Below are 17705 nucleotides of genomic sequence, written 5' to 3'. Positions count from 1 at the left end.
GGCATGACTAAACGCTGTGTAAACAAAAAGAGGAAAACACCTTTGACCTTTTAGGGCTAAGTATTTTCAAACTGAACAGAGAAAATCTCAATGCAACATGGATGGTACTACAAGAGAATTTATGCAAGAGTTACAGAAACCATAAATTCTTATTCATCATTTGTTAATGAAGGTATGTACTGCTATAAGTACATACTTAAGGTAGCGATCAGTTGTTTTCTCTATAAGAAAATGGAAAAGGATTTAAATGAAAATAGGTGTTTAAAATTCAGTATCAATAGATTGTTAAGGTAGGTAGGGTGTACGGAATTTCCTCTCTGGAAATATTCCGTAAGAGCCCACTTATTAGTAAATAAACGTTCTTGCTGAATGTCTTACAAGTTCTAAACTGAGCTGATGCTGCTTCTCTTGTCACACTTTGCCCTCCAAACCTGATGCACATCAAGTGCTACCCGTCTCATTGCATCCTCGCATTGCTTATGCCAGGTATCTGGGTCATCCATGACATGTCCTTCTTCCTTACTCCCATTTTGTTGGCCTTCATCAATCTTGGCAATTTTTAACTTTTGAAACATATTTTGATTCTATTCAGATTTTTTTCTCCACTGCTGCCCAAAGACCTCAGCCCACCACAGTGCTACTTCAGAAGGAATCTTCTCTTGCTCCCTCTATTTCATTTTCTCAAGGGAGCTATCAGAGTTACCTATTTAAAACAGTCAATCTGATGATCATATGCATCTATCTCAAAACCCTTTGTCAACTTCTTATTGGCCCTATGATAAAGTTAAATTCATCTCTCATACCACACTTTGGAATCACTTATTCAGTCACACTGACCTTCCTTACTATTTCTTATACTCTGCCACTCTCTTGCTCATCCTAGGGCCTTTACTTTTTAATTCTTTTAGTTTGTAATATTTTAACTCTGTTGCCTCATTTTGCCCCTTTATCACCAACAGTTTCTTCAGTTATCTGCTTAAATTTTACTTCTAGGGGACAGTCTGTAATCTTCTAAAGTACATCTCCTTTTTTTTCCCTAGCATTTATAACTTTGGCAAATAAATATATAATTGTTTACCCCTCTAAATCATAAGCTCCTGGGAACAGGAATAAGGTCTACTTGTGGTGGTGGTTTAGCGCTAAGTCATGTCCGACTCTTACGACCCCATAGACTATAGCCTGCCAGGTTCCTCTATCCATGGGATTCTCCAGGCAAGTATACAGGCCATTTGCTTCTCCAGGGGATCTTCCCAACCCAGAAATCAAACCCAGGTCTCCTGCACTGCAAACAGATTCTTTACCAGCTGAGCTATAAGGGAAGCCCAAGGTCCACTTGATGTAGTATCATACATGCAGTGGGCACAAATATTTGTTGGATAGAAAATGCACTGATGAGTGAAAATTACGAGGGCAAAAAATTGATTTAAAAATATAAGTAAACCTGAAGCGTCTCAATCATGTTATCACTTTAAAAATTTCAAATTTTTGCAGTTGAATTCAAAGCCTTTATGTGTGGAAAGACTGTCATATTAAAAAATTTTTAAATCAAAAATTTACCCTTATTAACCATTATTTACAAAACACTGGATCAAATGAATTTTGCCTTCTTCCAAAAAGCAAATTAACTGTTTTCAGGATAAACATTTCTTATCTTGAGAATATCCAAAAGAATGTGTCTGAAGGCAGATAGTTCCCTGTTTTGAGGGGTGTTGGCATACTCTAGAGCCCACAACCACTTTGTAATATAAGATTTTGTGCATTTGTTTTTTGTTATTGTTGTTAAAAAGTCACACTAGTTCTTTGTGTTGAACATATACTTAACTGTTCTTCTCTAAATATTTTAACTCAATGCCGTACACATTTTATATCAGTGACCATCAGTGATTACTATTACTATTACGTTGCAGTTGAAGGTTAGAGGAAAAGAATGGTAGGTCAAATTTGGCCAAAATGTTATCTTAATAACTGCCTCATGAGATTTACTTTAATTTAAAGCAGATCTTCAGCATGATTTTTTTACCTTTGAGAGTTCCAGTTATTTACTGAATTTCTCATTTTTAGTCTAACTATTTTTATAGGTGCTATTTTTAAGATCTTTGATAAGGCATTTTTTTATATTGTCTCTCCACCAAAACATTACACAAATATAAAAGCTCCCTTTGCAGGTATCCCGTAATTTGTTTATTTATATGTATTAACATACGATAACATTTTGTCTGTGGTAGCAATTAAATACCTCCAAACCTAGTGGCAGAATTAGTTTAAGCCAAGTTAGACTTTATATCAGTAAACAAAGATTTAGAAAACTGGTTCAGTGACTTAGCCCTTGTTTGTAGTTTGGAGGAAATATAAACAAATATTTTCATTTATTATCATTATTTTTATTTTGTGACTTTTATAATCCATCTATTATACTTCTTTTAACAGAATAGTAATTGCCATCTTTTAAAAGTAAACAATAATATTTCTGTTCAAGTTGCTTTCAAGTTCTCTTTTTATTCATAATAACTTTCGGAGACATGAGATAAATGTTGAAGCTTAGAAATTAACCTTTGCATAGAAATCATTCCAAAACATTGTGATGTAGTGAAATAATAAAAATTTTTCACACCTATTAAAATTTCTGCTTAAGCATATTTGAATTATTTGTTCTAGATAAAATTTAAGAACTTTAAAAAATTTGTAATATTAGATATAAATTTCAGGTCCATGCTAATAATGCTGTTAAAGGAAAAAACTCAAAAATACTGACTTTAAATTTCTTCCTACAAAAACTGTGAATTACAAAAGAGAAAAAGATATTTCACTGAAGCTGTGTCTTTTACATAAACTTTTTAACTGACTTATGGGATATGACTTCTCAAAAGATGAGTATAGAATGGTTATCTTCCTCCTGGAAAAATTAAATACACAAAGATGACAGTGATTCTTGCTATTGATACAGAGCTATACTTCCATGACTGTAATTTGTTCTGTGACAAAGTTTCAAAAAAAGAACTTCTCAAAGAGATTCTGCAGTCATGCAATCAGAATAAGCGTGCCTTGGATTCTAAATCAAGCTACTGTAAGATGAGAGAGGAAGCAATTGAGAGAGGGTATATAGCAGATCACTGAGAGAGAGTCAATACGGGTTAGTAGATCTGCCATGGAGATCTCAGAGACTGATAGCAGGAAACAGAGGTATGTGCAAATGGTTATCATTAGGATGCTAGAGAATGAGTAATGGGAATGTTCAGCAGGTGGATAAAGCTCTGCAGGGGGAGGGTGATGGCAAGAAACAAGGAGTACATGTCTAAACAAGTTAACTCTGGTGTCAAGGGAATCCAACTGCAAATACTGATGACTCAACTGTGGCAATGGAAGTCCAGTGGCAGAACATACTTTCTCAGAATTAATATGAGAAACGAACACAATATAATGTTTTCTTATTTGTCTCTAAGGCATTAAGATGCTAGTTAGATGGGACCTAGCACTGAAAGCTCAGCAAATGAAAGGAAGGAATGGGCTTTTTCCTGGTATAAGGATTGAAGCTGGATCCTAGTTTCTTTGAATCAGTGTGCAGGGTCAGGGACCATTAGCAAAGTTGATACGATGGTGAATCCTAAATGATGGTTTCAGCTGTCCTTGGATTTTCCTGTCAGTGGAGCTAGCTTGGCTGGAGTCTAGGTGGGATTGGGGATCCTTCAGTTAATAGTTAAGGAGCTGTGTCTCTGTGGCTAAGAAGGTGGATTAAGAGTCCTGGCAGGTGATTATAACCGGAGAAAAGATGCTTCCTGTGCTGTTCTCCTCACTGTGCTTCCCCACTCTTAACTGTGGAAGAGAAGAGCCTGAGACGTGATTCAAAGCCACTAAAAGATTTGTGAGACCAAGAATGCCACAAAACTAAACTTTGTTCACTTGGGAGATTGGAAAGACAATTCATTTAATCAAAATTATAGTATTTGCAAATAAGCTCTATGCAACAGAGCAAATCCAATAACCTCTAAGAACCCAGAGTTCCCTCATTTCTAGGTGCTTCATGGAAAATGTTTTTCAAAATGAAATAGTAATTTTGGAGGGAGGGTGTTACTAGTTTTCTATTTATGACTTAACAAATCGCAACAAATTTAGCAGCTTTCCAGATTATTATCTCACAGTTCTCTAGGTCAGAAGTCAGGGTTGACTGGGCTGTTTAGGTCTCATAAGGCTGAAATCAAGATCTTGGGCCTGCTGGGTTCTTATCAGGAGGTTTTGAGAAGAATCAACTTTCACACTTATGTAGGTTGCTGGTAAAATTCAGTTCCTTGTGATTGTAGGGGTCAGCCAGAGACTGCTTTCAGGTTCTAGAAACCACTATGTTCACAGGCTCCAAGGGTTAGCCCATGGATATCTTTGGGGGGCTAGTCTGTCTACCATAGAGGAAAGCAATTTTTTGCCCTGATTGTCCAATTTCTCTTACCATAAGAGTAGTTAAAATACCTAGACCCCAAACTGGTAGAAGCCTAGGGATTTTTATACTGAATCAATAGTGTAGAAAAAAAGACAAAGGCTTCCAGCTTTGAAGTCAAAAAGGAAAAAGTAGGGCAACGAACAGAATCAATAATGGTTAAAAACCTAACACCTTTTCCTTATGTTTCCTTTAAAGTATGGTATTTTGAAATACCGCTTAAGGTTATTTTAGTAAGTGTTTGACTAAAATGTCCCCATTTTGTTTCATTTTTAAACAAAAAATTTTATATGCTGTTTGAGTTTTCATCACAGCTCATAATTGCAAGGCGTAATCATAATACTAGGTTCAAAAGTCTTTGTGATCAAAATGAATCTGTGCATATTAGATCAGCCCCAGGCACATAGTAGGTACCTATTATTCGGGTTGCATGTACAGATGCAAAGATATCACCTAGAACTAAATTGTCTCGAAGCAGATTCTTTATGTCAGCTCTTTTGCTTTTTTTCCTTTACAAATTTATTGAAAATATGGAAGTAGAGAATAGTTCATGTGGTGGTGCAGTTCAGGTAGAGAAGAGTTCCCTCAATTCATCTTGGGAAGTACAGTCTTACCACATGTTTAAGCTGAATTATTTTACATTACTGCAGCCTAATTTCATTAGCTTATTTCAATTTTTCATATTTTTTCTACATGTTATTTTGGAATTTTCAAACATAAAGGGAGAGTTTATAAATAATACAATGAATACTCAATACCCCTTACCTAACTAAATCTACCAATGTGTCAGCCATTTTTCTTATCATCTTACCTTTTCTGATTAAAGCTGAATAGAGAATTCAAGGAAGCTGATTTCTGAACTATGAGATATGATGTTTTCTGCTATTTTGAAAATTAACAACCAAATCAAAGTCTGGCTGCTAAAGTATTCTTTAGGAATGAAATCATCACTGTGTTTATCAGAGTCCTTTTGCATTTCCCTTGCACTTAAAACATATTTTAGCATCACTAGCTGCTTCCCTTCTATTGCCTATCATATTTCCCGTGCTTCTTGCCCATCGTGTGAAAAAGGTAGCATTTTGTAGAAATTACCAGCGAAATCAAAGCACTTTTTTTCTTCCACATGGCAAACATTAGCTGTAATGTTTAGGTCAATTCTTTTACATTCTGTGTTTCTGGGTACTCAGGAACTACTTTTGATTTTGTTTTTAATGTTATTTCTGAGTCTCGCCCTCTTTTGGAAGCCGAAAGGGTTGAGTATTACACCCTGGATAATTAAGTTTTGTGAAATCTACCTATAAATTATTTTTAAAACAATCCTAAAACAGTAGTCAATGATGCTGGTTCTGTAGACTCTTCAGAGGGTGACTGAGTGGAGTGGACTAGGGTAGAAAGCATGCGACACTAAAAATGAATTTGTGAAGACAGAGCAAACTGATGCCAGCAATAATGAAAGTGATTTTTAATTGTTTCTAGGATCTAACTTTCCAAAACAGAAAAACTGGTTCATCATGGTCTGAAAATTAAAGTGTTTCATATGTTATTGAAATGAGAGTTCTTTTTTAAATTAGAAATGTCTGTATTTCATTTAAACTTAAAATTAGGGATTAGGTTTACCTTAAGTTATTAATAGCATTAGGTCTTGTTTTTATAGCTATTGAAAAAACTGTCAGTGTGTATTTTTAACCTATAGTAATTTTTATTTATATTACAAACAGAAACATGAAATTTCAGAAAGTGTGTGACCAGTTTATCAGTTATAACATTCTAACACTTAATTTTTTGTATCCACCATCTTTGATAATTTTTTACCACTTCCATAATTATAATCATACACCCAATTCTGTATTTGGAATGTTTTACATAGCACTATATCATAAATAAGAACTTACCTGATGACTCAGATGGTAAAGGATTAGGAGACCCAGGTTTGATTTCTGGGTCAGGAAGATCTCCTGGAGAAGGAAATGGCAACTCACTCCAGTATTCTTGCCTGGAGAATTCCATGGACAGAGGAGCCTGGTGGGCTACAGTCCATGGGTTGCAAAGAGTTGGACACAACTGAGTGACTTTCTTTTTCATGTCATAAATAAACTCCTGTTCCCAAATAATACCACTTGTAACTATGATTTTTGATGGTTGAAACATGTTCTGTCACTTATTTGTGTTGCAATTTATAGAAGTATTATATTATTATTAAATTTGACTATTTCTTACTATAAATAAATGACAGTGAACATGTTTAATGCACACTGTTTTTCTCATAGTTCAAAGTCTATACCGGATAGCATCTGAAAAGAAAGATCACTTAATCAAAATTTATTAATTTTTATAGCACATGGTGTATGCATGTGAAGTGCTTTCTACAAGTGTACTGACTAGTTTTCTATGCCACTATTCTTGTTCAGTTGCTAAGTCATGTCCGAATCTTTTGTGACCCCATGAACCGTTGCCCATCAGGCTTCTCTGTCCATGGGATTTCCCAGGCAGGAATACTGGAGTGGATTGTCATTTCCTCCTCTAGGGGGTCTTCCTGACCCAGGGATCGAACCCACACCTCCTGCATTGGCAGGCAGATTCTTTATCACTGAGCCATCAGGAAAGCCCTTCCATGCCACTAATAACTTGTTAAAATCCTGTCCTAGCAAGATTCCTAAGCGTATTTCCAAAGTTATCAAGAATATCATAACTGTTTACTTAGTTGCTAAAAACATTTGCAAGGTTTGCCAGATCTTTCCTTTACACCTATTAACTGAAAAAAATAACCCAGATGTGATCACTGAAAAGGTTCACATCTCACTAGACAAGAAATTTAGAGATCAATACCTATGGAATTGAAACATTGGGAATTATAAATATCAAGAAAACATCCATCATATCTTTAGAAGAGAAAAACAGTTTACATCCCAAGGAACAAAAATCAGATGGCATCAGACTTCTCAGCAACATTAATACGAGACAACAGTGGTACAGTGGTATCTGTAGTTTTGATGTGATTTTAAAAAGATTTTTGCACATATAAGGATTTGGAAAATGATATTCATATATCCTCTAGCCAACTAAGAAATGTATGCAAATTGCAACTCATATAAGTAGCACAGTTATGTTATTTTCTTAAGCTGAAAGGGAAAAAAGTAGACAAAATTGGAGTTATTTTTTATGCTGAAAGTATAAAATTGATTATAAAACTGAATATAGAGGTAAAAATTATTACTGAAAGAAGAATGATTAAGACAAAAAGTTTATACCTAAAACTCTAGGTGTTTATAATAAGGGTTAAGAAATAGAAGAGGGTGATGTAGAATAAGAGAAAGCCACCTTCATTTTTCATAAAGAAAGGTAAACAGTATTGTTTGTCTTAACATTAGTACCTTTAAAGCTTAAGATGGAGAAAAGTTTCTTCTTTCTAGCTTACAGGACATCTCATTAGATGCATATAAGAGGCGTTTTCTGCTAACAAGTGGAACAGTGAAATAAAATATAGCATAAAGTTTTAAAATAAATGGATGGGAGATGATATATGAGCACACAGAAAGCTGAACTTGAAATATTAATTTTAGGAAAAATCGATTCAAGGCAGTGATTATTAAACATGAAGAAGAAAAGTTCAATGGACAAGCAGCAGTTGTAGGGTATTATATATTTGAAAGAGCAAGAGGACAAAAATTATGGACAATATAAAGATATTTGGCAAATGGATAAAAATGTAGACCAAGAACATGGATATTTTATTAAGTATTCCTGGAATATCATGAAAATTGGTCATTGATTAGGCCATATAAAAATTATTCAAAAGTTCCTAAATACAGAAGTTGTGTATCTTGCATGCATGCTAAGTTGCTTCAGTCATGTCTGACTCTGTGTGACCCTATGGACTGCAGCTCACCAGGCTCCTCTGTCCATGGGATTCTCCAGGCAAGAATACTGGAGAGGGTTGCCATACCCTCCTCCAGGGATCTTCCTGACTCCGGGATGGAACCTGCATCTCTTACATCTCTCGCATTAGCAGGCAGGTTCATTACCACTGGCACCACCTGGGAAGCCCATGGTATATCTTACCTGGGCACAACTGGGAAACTGGAAACTAAAAAGGAAAATAAAACCTCCATCCATTTGTAAATTAAAGTATATCTTTGGTTACATGTACAAAGTTTGATATTAGTATACTCATTTTATTCTAAATCATCTAATCAGTATGGTTTCCAGTTGTATCCAGTAACTCTTCGGAAAATTAAAAATTGTATTTATTGGATGATCTAGGGAAAAAATCATGAATACCACCATCAGACCTTGCAGGTTCAATCAAGGATAAATTCAGAGCCAAATTTACAGTTTTATATTATTTCTCTTTTTAAAGAAAGAGAAAACATTTAGTAATTTATTAAAAAGTTTGAAAATAAAACCTTTTTTAAACAAAGGAAAGTAGAAAAAAATTTTAAAGAATAAAATATACTAAGTAGGAAAAAAAGGTGAATTAATAGAACAATTCCTGGCAAAGATAATGATGGCAATGATGACAGCACTTATTCAGTTTAGGAGAAAACAAGTCATCATCTGTTAAGGACCAGCAGTTCAGGAAGGCAGGCTGTGCTCCAGAGGCATCCAGAGACTAAGGCTAGCGGATCCTCAGCCATTGTTCAGGGCATTGGTCTTATAGGCATGACAGAAAGTGGATCTCCAATTAAAAGTAAGTAGGAGGCATCCAGAAAGTGAGGTGTACCTCTTCTGCCCACGTTAGGAAGAGCATCGGAGACTCAGCAGCATTTGTAGCGGGGTTGTGGTCCCTGGCTACTCTCCTCTTACCGTGGGAAAAGACGGAGGACAGATGTTAGTAGTCTGCTTGCAGGCTCTCCCAGCTGCTACAGAGGACCTTTTTAAAACATGTCATAGCAGTGTGTATATGAATAAAACAGAAAGTCCCAAAGAAATGAAGTTTTCTGGGAAAAAGATAAATGAACAGAATTGAAGTAAATAAGATAAAAAATATAAAAAATAATAAGGACCATAATTACTTCGAAAATTGCCTTTGTATTCAGGCAGTTTTATCACTGCATATTTTTTAATTTCACAAAGTAGATAAACACCATATTATGTAAATTTCCTCAGAGCATTGCAAAAGAGTTTGCCATCCAGTCCATTTTGAGGAAGCAGAATAATCCTCATGCTTAAATTTGAAAATATAATCTAGCAAGGAACTTTCTAAACCTGTCTCATTTAGAAAATAGATATGAAGATCCTAAATAAAGTATTTTAGCTAATAAAATTATTAACCTACTAAAAGGATCATCCATAATGATCAAGCATGGTTTATCTCAAATACAATGATGGTTTAAGAAAACTGTCAATGTATAGTTACTTATATCATGCTTCCCCAAAGAAAAACTAAATAATACCGATCAAATATGAAAAGGCAATGTGTCTCTTATTATTCCTGATCTTTGAAAATTGTTTAAAAAACACTAGACATAGAAATATTTCTTAGTATGATAAAGAGCATGTCTTCTACCAACAGGCAAAGTATTTAACTGTGCTCTGCATTAAAATTGTGAAGGCAGAAAAACTACTACAGAGCCATGCTTAACCACGGTTTTGATTTCTGCAGTTTTTGTTATTCACAGACAACCAGGATCTGAAAAAAATTAAAGATTCAGAAATAAGCAATTCATAAGTTTTAAAATGCACACTATTCTGAATAGTGTGATGAAGTCTCACCCTGTCTTGCGTCATCCTGCCTAGGACATGAATCACCCTTTGTCCAGCTTAACCCTCCCATTGATCAGTCAGCAGCTGTCTGGTTATCAGATCCACTCTGATGGTATCACAGTGCTTGTGTTCACGTGACCCTTACTTTGCTTATTAATAATCCAAAGCACAACAGTGGTGATGTGGGCAATTCAGATACACCAGAAGAAGTTGGAAAAGGCTTCCTTTAAGTGAAAAATTGAAAGTTCTAGACTTAATAAGGAAAGAAAAGCAATTGTATGCTGAGGTTGCTAAGATTTTTGGTAAGAACATGTCTTCTGTGAAATTGTGACAAAGGGAAAAAGACATCTGTGCTGGTTTTCACACCTCAGACTGCAAACGTTATGGCCGCAATGCATGCTGAGCACTTAGTTAAGTTAGAAAAGGCATAATAACTTTTGTGGCTGGGAGACATGAGCAAGACTTCAGCAAGAGATCCCCTGAACCAGGGGACATCAAGACATTTTCTGTCACTAAGGGATGGTTACACAGATGCAGAAATAGGTTTAGATCAAATAATATAAAAATTACAAAAGAGCTGCCTCTGTTGATGAAGAAGCCACTGCCAGAATTGAGGAAGTAAAGGAGAGACCACATTCATAGAACTTTTATCGCAGTGTATTGTTACAATTGTATTACTTTTAGTTATTGTTATTAATCTCTTACTGTGCCTAATTTATAAATTAAATTTTATCATAAGTATATATGTATAGGAAAAAACATAGCACTGAATCCTGTATATCTGCAGTTTCAGGCATCCAGTAAAGGTCTTGGAATCTATCCCCCATGGATAAGGGAGTCTACTGTATCAACATTTTAAATGTTTCTCAGAACAATACTTGTATCTGCCTTTAAAATAGCACAAATGTCTTAATAGTAAATACCAATAATTCTCTGCCAGGTGTCTTCCTACTCATTTCTTCCAATTTCCAAGAAATATATCACTATTTTAGTTTCTGTTATTACCTTCACAATTTTACGTATACTCTAAAGATCTTTTTCCTTTTCTACCAAATGTAGATTTTATGTCTTGATTCCCAGTGTATTCCTAGGCAGCTGGTTCTGTACCATCCTTAGTAACTAAAACTGTTAGTTATTTAATGTGTGTTTTACAATCGACTGCATCCTAGTTTTAATTTTCAGCAAAGTTTTATTTTATGCCTGTTGTTTTGAAACTTTCTTACAACAGTATATACAACTTTTTTTTTCTACCAGAGGCTACTAGTGATAATAACTAAGGTTAAAATAAGAACTCTTCTAGCTTTTATTTTAGATTGTTAAAAAAGGAAAATATAAAATAACAACATACCTTACTGTTCTTTACGTTCAGAAATAGGGAATTAGAGAATGAAAATAGTATTAAAATTCAGTTATATAATAGCATTGAAGAGAAAATAGGAAATGGTGCTGGACACGTATACAAGGGAAAAGTAAATACATGAGGAAGGAGCATAGGTTGACTTGTGCCTTGTTACAAGGTAGAAAGATATGAAAACACAAAGCCCAAAAAGGAGACTTAAACATATAGCAACTGAAGACTCATTTTGTGGTGACTCTTTAAGGTTCATTGTAATATTTTCCTTGGGAAAGCAAATAATTGCTCCATAATTTATTTCATTTGAAAATATCAAATTTAATATATTGTATTTATAAAAAGTAAGTAAAGATCGTGATTTAGGAAAATTCTTTTAAAATTAAAATTTTCACTTTCAAAAAAGCGTTGAAATCAAGTCACGTGGCAAAGTAAGTTAATTTAAGAGCAGTTAGAAAATACAAATCTGAAAGTATGTATTAAAATCATTTAAATTAAACCAGTAAAAAGAAAAATAATTTTAATGGTAATTAATATTTTTACATTTGCTCCAAAAATATTCACTTAATTAGAAGAAATATTTTAAGACCATGTTATTTATATGTCTTTCTTTTTCACAGGAGAGAGAACTTAAAAAGTCAACCCTAAATAATTGCGGATATATTATATATAATGGATTTTCCATGGTATTCTAATGGGAATTCACACAAATCCAGTGAAGCTAATGCTTTGTAGTAGCTCTTAGTATAATTAACTTATTTGTTCTCCTTTTGTGATTCAGTCACAACCCACCCACCCCCCCGCAAATAATACATACTTTATGAATTAGAACCAACAAAATTTCTGTGGATCCTCAAGTCATGAGATAAATTTGTCTCGTGAGTTGGACCTAAACTTGAAACAAGTCTCAGAAGTTCCAGCCATGAAACCCAAGAAATGCGGTATTTCGCCCTTCTACATAAAGCTTTAATCCCTAAAACCTGATTCTTCTGTGGCTTACAGTTTCAAAACATGTTTTAATATTATTTATATTGCTACTGTATATAAATGAGCAATTTAGGCAGTTTGAAAAATACACTGTTTTCCAATGCTCAGAGTAACATTTAATGTGTCTTTTTAGTGTTTTTTATTGGACTAGTGTTTGTTATTGATCACCATGGTGTACCAAATGGTACTCTAAGCTTGAGTCCACACAGTACAACAAAGGGAGCAATTATCCCTTGTCAGTAAATCCCAGAAGAATGGATGGATAATTCAGCTCAAAATTGTGATCCACAAAGTGAAGTTTAGACTGAAATGCTCTACACTGGTGCTTTGTGCTGGGTAAATAAACTGGATAATTACTAGTATTCCATTCACTTCAATTTATGTCCCTAGGCCAAGTCTAGAAGTTGCTATTACACCAGAAAACTAAAGCATCACGCTCTATACTAGAAATCATGTGGCTACAAAACTATTTTCAAGGCATCTCTACTGTTATGGCCACAGTGTGATTATTATGAAAGAAAATTTTCTAATAATTCTTATGACACTGTGAAGGAATAGGTGTAAAATATTAATATATAAGACATCTTTAAAATGTATGAAGGTGATCTCACCAACAGAGTAAGAAGCATATTTAAATCAGTCACCATAATTTGACCCATTTGTTTGGTTGATTCATTCATTTCTGACTCTATTTAAAATTATAATTCTTACTCTCTTAACTGGGAACTCTCTTATTTCTTGCTTTCTTTTTCTCCGTAGCACTAATTGTGTTTTCCCCCCCTCACTAGAATGTTAATTCCAAAAAGGCAAGGATTTTTTTTTTCTATTGTGTCAGCTATCATGTTATAGAGCTTGTAAGAGAGTCCTGGCAAGATATATTTTGACTGAATTTATTAAATAATTTTGAAGTCACAAAATGAAAATTCAGAAGGTATTTCAGATTTAACTTGCTTAAATCTTCATCTGTATCATTTGTTTCATTTTTAAATAATAGGTGAAAAAAGACCTTACAAACCATATACAATGGAGAACTTTGAAGAAAAAAACTATACCTTTTAACAATGTAATCCCCCCCCCCTCCCCGAAAAGAGAAAAAATAAAGGAGCCGGTGACAACCTAACATCTTTACTTGTTAAGTTTTAGTTTAGATACAAACACATATTTTTCCCTTTAGATAGGCAAAAGCTTTTTTAATATACTTCCTGTCCTGTGCTGTGCTGGTTGAGTCCTGTTCTTGGCGACACTGTAGACTGTGGCCCACCAGAGGGCTCCTTCCATGGGATTTCCCAGGCGAGAAGACTGGAGTGGGTTGCCATTTCCTCCTCCAGGGGATCTTCCCAACCCAGGAATTGAACCTGTGTCTCCTGTGGCTTCTGCATTGGCAGGCAGATTCTTTACCACTGAGCCACCTAAACCCCAGTATACTTGCTAGGCAACAAGAGTTACAAGAGAAATAGCATATTTGTACAGCGCTAAGCAGTTGCAGCAATTCACTAAATTCTTTTTTCTTGTAAACCTGCTCAATGTTGTAGTGTACGTTTCTATAAAAGCATAGGTGAGTGTGGTTTACACACTTGTCTCTTTTAAGTAAGTTTTTTATTGCAGGAGAAGGTTTCTGTTCTACAGTTAATTAGAACAATAGTGACATCCTATGTCTAACTTTTAGTACTAAGAGCAACTTCCCCATTATAGTAATTGACTGTCAAAAGGTGTACATCAAATCTTCCTAGATCTGCCTGTAACCATATATATTTAGCTAAAAGACGATAAATGTTTGGTAAGGTTTTCTCTTACCCTGACATTGTATATGAAAATTTTATATAAGTTTAGTTAAAATGAGAAAGCAATTTGCCTTTAATATTTTTAGAAAACATGTGTTGATACATAATGCAAATTACAACACTATGTGACAAATGGTAGGTATTCAATTAATGTACACTGAATGAAATTGCATGTTTTTGTTTAAAATGGGATAATAGATTGATGTTTAATCTTAATATCTAAGAAATACTATTTCTCCTTTAATACTTATATGTTTTAGCAGAAGTTTAGAATTTGGGCATTCATAGGTAAACACTTTAGATAACCAAATTTAAATCTAAGTTTCCATTGTGGGAGAAGGTGAGGGTGGGATGTTTTGAAAGAACAGCATATATATTATCTATGGTGAAACAGACCACCAGCCCAGGTGGGATGCATGAGACAAGTGCTCGGGCCTGGTGCACTGGGAGGACCCAGAGGAGTCGGGTGGAGAGGGAGGTGGGAGGGGGGATCGGGATGGGGAATGCGTGCGACTCTATGGCTGATTCATGTCAATGTATGACAGAACCCACTGAAATGTTGTGAAGTAAGTTAGCCTCCAAATAATAAAAAAAATTTTTTTTTAAATAAATAAATAAATCTAGGTTTCCTCAAGAAAGACCAGAATCATTGGCCTTGATACTTCCAGTACTACAGAATAAACATACTTTAGTATCTTGTCAATTTATATACTGGGAAATATATGCTGCAAATATACTTAGATATTACATCTTCTCATGGAATATTAATGCATGAATGAATAAACTGATGGGAGAAAAGTATAACAAATATACTAGATCTTGGATTTGAGTTACTTTAATAACAGAACTGTTGGATTCTTACTGATCTGTCTTTAACATATTTCTGATCCCTTCTTGACTGTTCTTAGGACTTGTAATGTATCTAAACAGATTGAGGGATGAAATCCATGGGTGTAAAATAGTTGTATGTATTACTGTTCTATGTAAGAATTAAATCTAAAACCTTGACTCAATTACAAAGAGCCTATCCCAAAGTTTTTCATATTCCTATTTCATGAAGCTGTAGGATTCCATGAAATAATTTGCAAGTAAAGTAGATGTTGAAGTTTTCAATCTGATTTTTTATAATCTGTTTATATGAGACTAATCTGTGCAAATCTAATTCCTTTCTCTTATTCAGTCTCCTAATTACTTTTTCATCCTCACCACCCTGTTTTTGCTATCTATTTTGGCTACCAATTATAGTATTTATATTAGAAAGTGAATAAAGTGAGTGTTGCCACCTATAGACAGAGAATTAATCTAAACAGAGTTCCTTTTTCCATCTCTTACAACCATCATTTTCAAACTTGTTACTTATTTACCTATTGGTTGTTGATGTTGCCATTTCATAAGTCTTTGCCTTAAAGCATTTATTTAAACTTCTATCATTTTATCTTATTAATTGCCTTTTATATATCACTCAAATATAGCATCTTATTATATAGTTTGTGACTTTAAAAAGTTTTAAAGAGATCTGTTTAAACCAAATAACCTAGTCATATACCAAAGTAACTACTATATCTTAGTTTTCCTCTGGAGTGGGGAAAGTTACCAATATTTGTTCCCAGGAATGAAAAGCTTCCCTTTCTACAGTCTGTTATCACCAGTCTTTGGTTTTGTGCCTTCTCTGTAATGATATAGGTTTGTTTCTCCTTTATTCTTTGCAGAGTGCTGCAGCAGCTCCCAGTCCAGTGCTAGGAAACATTCCCCCAGGAGATGGCATGCCCGTAGGCCCTGTGCCACCAGGGTTCTTTCAGGTACTCAGAGCGACTCTGACTAGGACTGTTAAGGCATAGGAACTCCTGTTCGACTTTATTGAAAGCTACAAAGGAGAAGAAGGCTATTGTAATCCTTAAAGTAAACGCAATACTGTGCAGCCAAGTCTTGATTATTTAGAGACCTGTTTTAGTATGCAGATTAGCCCTTCCTTCCAGTGTTTTAATTGTTGTCCAATTTTTATTCGTGTATTTATTTTGCCACTTCACTGTTCAAGTAAGAAAGGTAGCTTAAGTGCAAATTAGCCCATTAAGCTAATGTGGTGAAGATTTGGTGGAAGAAAAGGCTAATGGATGAGGTTTTAGAATAATACATGGATTTTAACTATGTAACCCATCCATATCTCCACAGACCAAAGATAATCAAGATTTGGCTGTACTTTCACACTATGGCTAAATTATAACCTATTCATTTATCAAAATTACAGACTATAACAAAATATTTTTGTTATAGAATCATTGTTGTGGCTTTTAAATGAGATTTTTATCAATATCATTATATAACATAAAATCAGATTTTAAAATGCATATGTTAGTATTTTAAATTTGCAATAAGCACATTTATTTTAGCAAAAGATGATAATGATTTTTAAAATTACATCACTTTTATGGCATCCACATTTAAGTCTGACAGTTTTCTAACCCAAACCAACATAGATTCTAAAGTTTAACTACATGGTTAATTTTATAACACCTTTTGAGAAAATTAGGAAGAAGTTAGGAGTTAGAGCTACACTTGGAAGGCAGAATGGGAATTAATGTAATAGATGATATTGTTAATGAATTACACAGGGTACTTATAAACTATTTTGTCACTTTTGTGTTTTGTATTTTCAAGATTCTTGAAAATCATTTGTTAATACATACCATCATTACAGAGTAGATCAATGTACTTACAAATGTGAAAATAGAAAAATGAGTAATTTTCCACAGTAAGCAATTGAATAAAAAAGTCATAATTAGAGCTGAGTACTAACTCTGAAATGTAAAGTCCTTTAGGATATGCTTATTTGTCTGGCTACTCTATAATGATATTCAAAGTTTTGGAGCTCACATTCTGTGTTGAAGCACCTTAAAATATAGGAACATATAATTAATCACTATTTAAGATCATAAAACCTAACAGTAACTGCTTACTGTATGCCATGCTTTTGTTCTAAATGTTTCACATGTGTAAGCTCTAAATCTTTACAATAATCTAAGTATAAAGTAAGTATTATCATTCTTATTGCACAAATAAAAAAAATCAAGGCATGATAAGCAGTTTGCACAAAGTCAGAAAGTCACAGGACTGGGATTCAAAGCAAGGCTTTCTGAACTTCTGCCCTTGACTTCACCATTTAAAGTTCATGTGTGTGTGTTAGTTGCTCAGTCGTATCTGACTCTGGAACCCTGTGGACCCTAACAAATCTGTCCTTGGGATTTCCCAGGCAAGAATACTGAAGTGGGTTGCCATTCCCTTCTCCAGGGTATCTTCCCAACCCAGGGATCAAACTTGGGTTTCCTGCATTGCAGGCAGATTCTTTACCTTCTGAGCCAATGTTCATAGTTGATCATTATTCATAAAATATTTCTAGCTCATTTTATGTGTTTTCCTCATGCTCTTATTGCTCTTGCTAAGGATAGATTGGCGTTAGGGA

At 34.4% G+C, this 17705-nt stretch overlaps 1 protein-coding gene across 2 annotated transcripts in view; it reads left to right on the top strand.

The window, feature by feature from the left end:
* Positions 1–17705, top strand: part of SSBP2 (single stranded DNA binding protein 2) — a 294033-nt gene that overhangs the window by 188335 nt on the left and 87993 nt on the right. Inside the window, exon 5 of one of the 2 annotated variants that reach the window (XM_065919077.1) lies at positions 15958–16047. The exons of the other annotated variant lie outside the window; for it this stretch is intronic. Within the exon in view, the coding sequence (XP_065775149.1) occupies positions 15958–16047 (90 nt within the window). The remainder of the gene's footprint in view (positions 1–15957; positions 16048–17705) is intronic. 2 annotated transcript variants of the gene reach the window in all.

This window comes from Muntiacus reevesi, chromosome 1 (assembly GCF_963930625.1).
Source record: "Muntiacus reevesi chromosome 1, mMunRee1.1, whole genome shotgun sequence".
Lineage (NCBI taxonomy): Eukaryota > Metazoa > Chordata > Mammalia > Artiodactyla > Cervidae > Muntiacus > Muntiacus reevesi.
The sequence above is the reverse complement of the archived record's forward strand: the minus strand, read 5'-3'. Positions and strand labels throughout refer to the sequence as shown.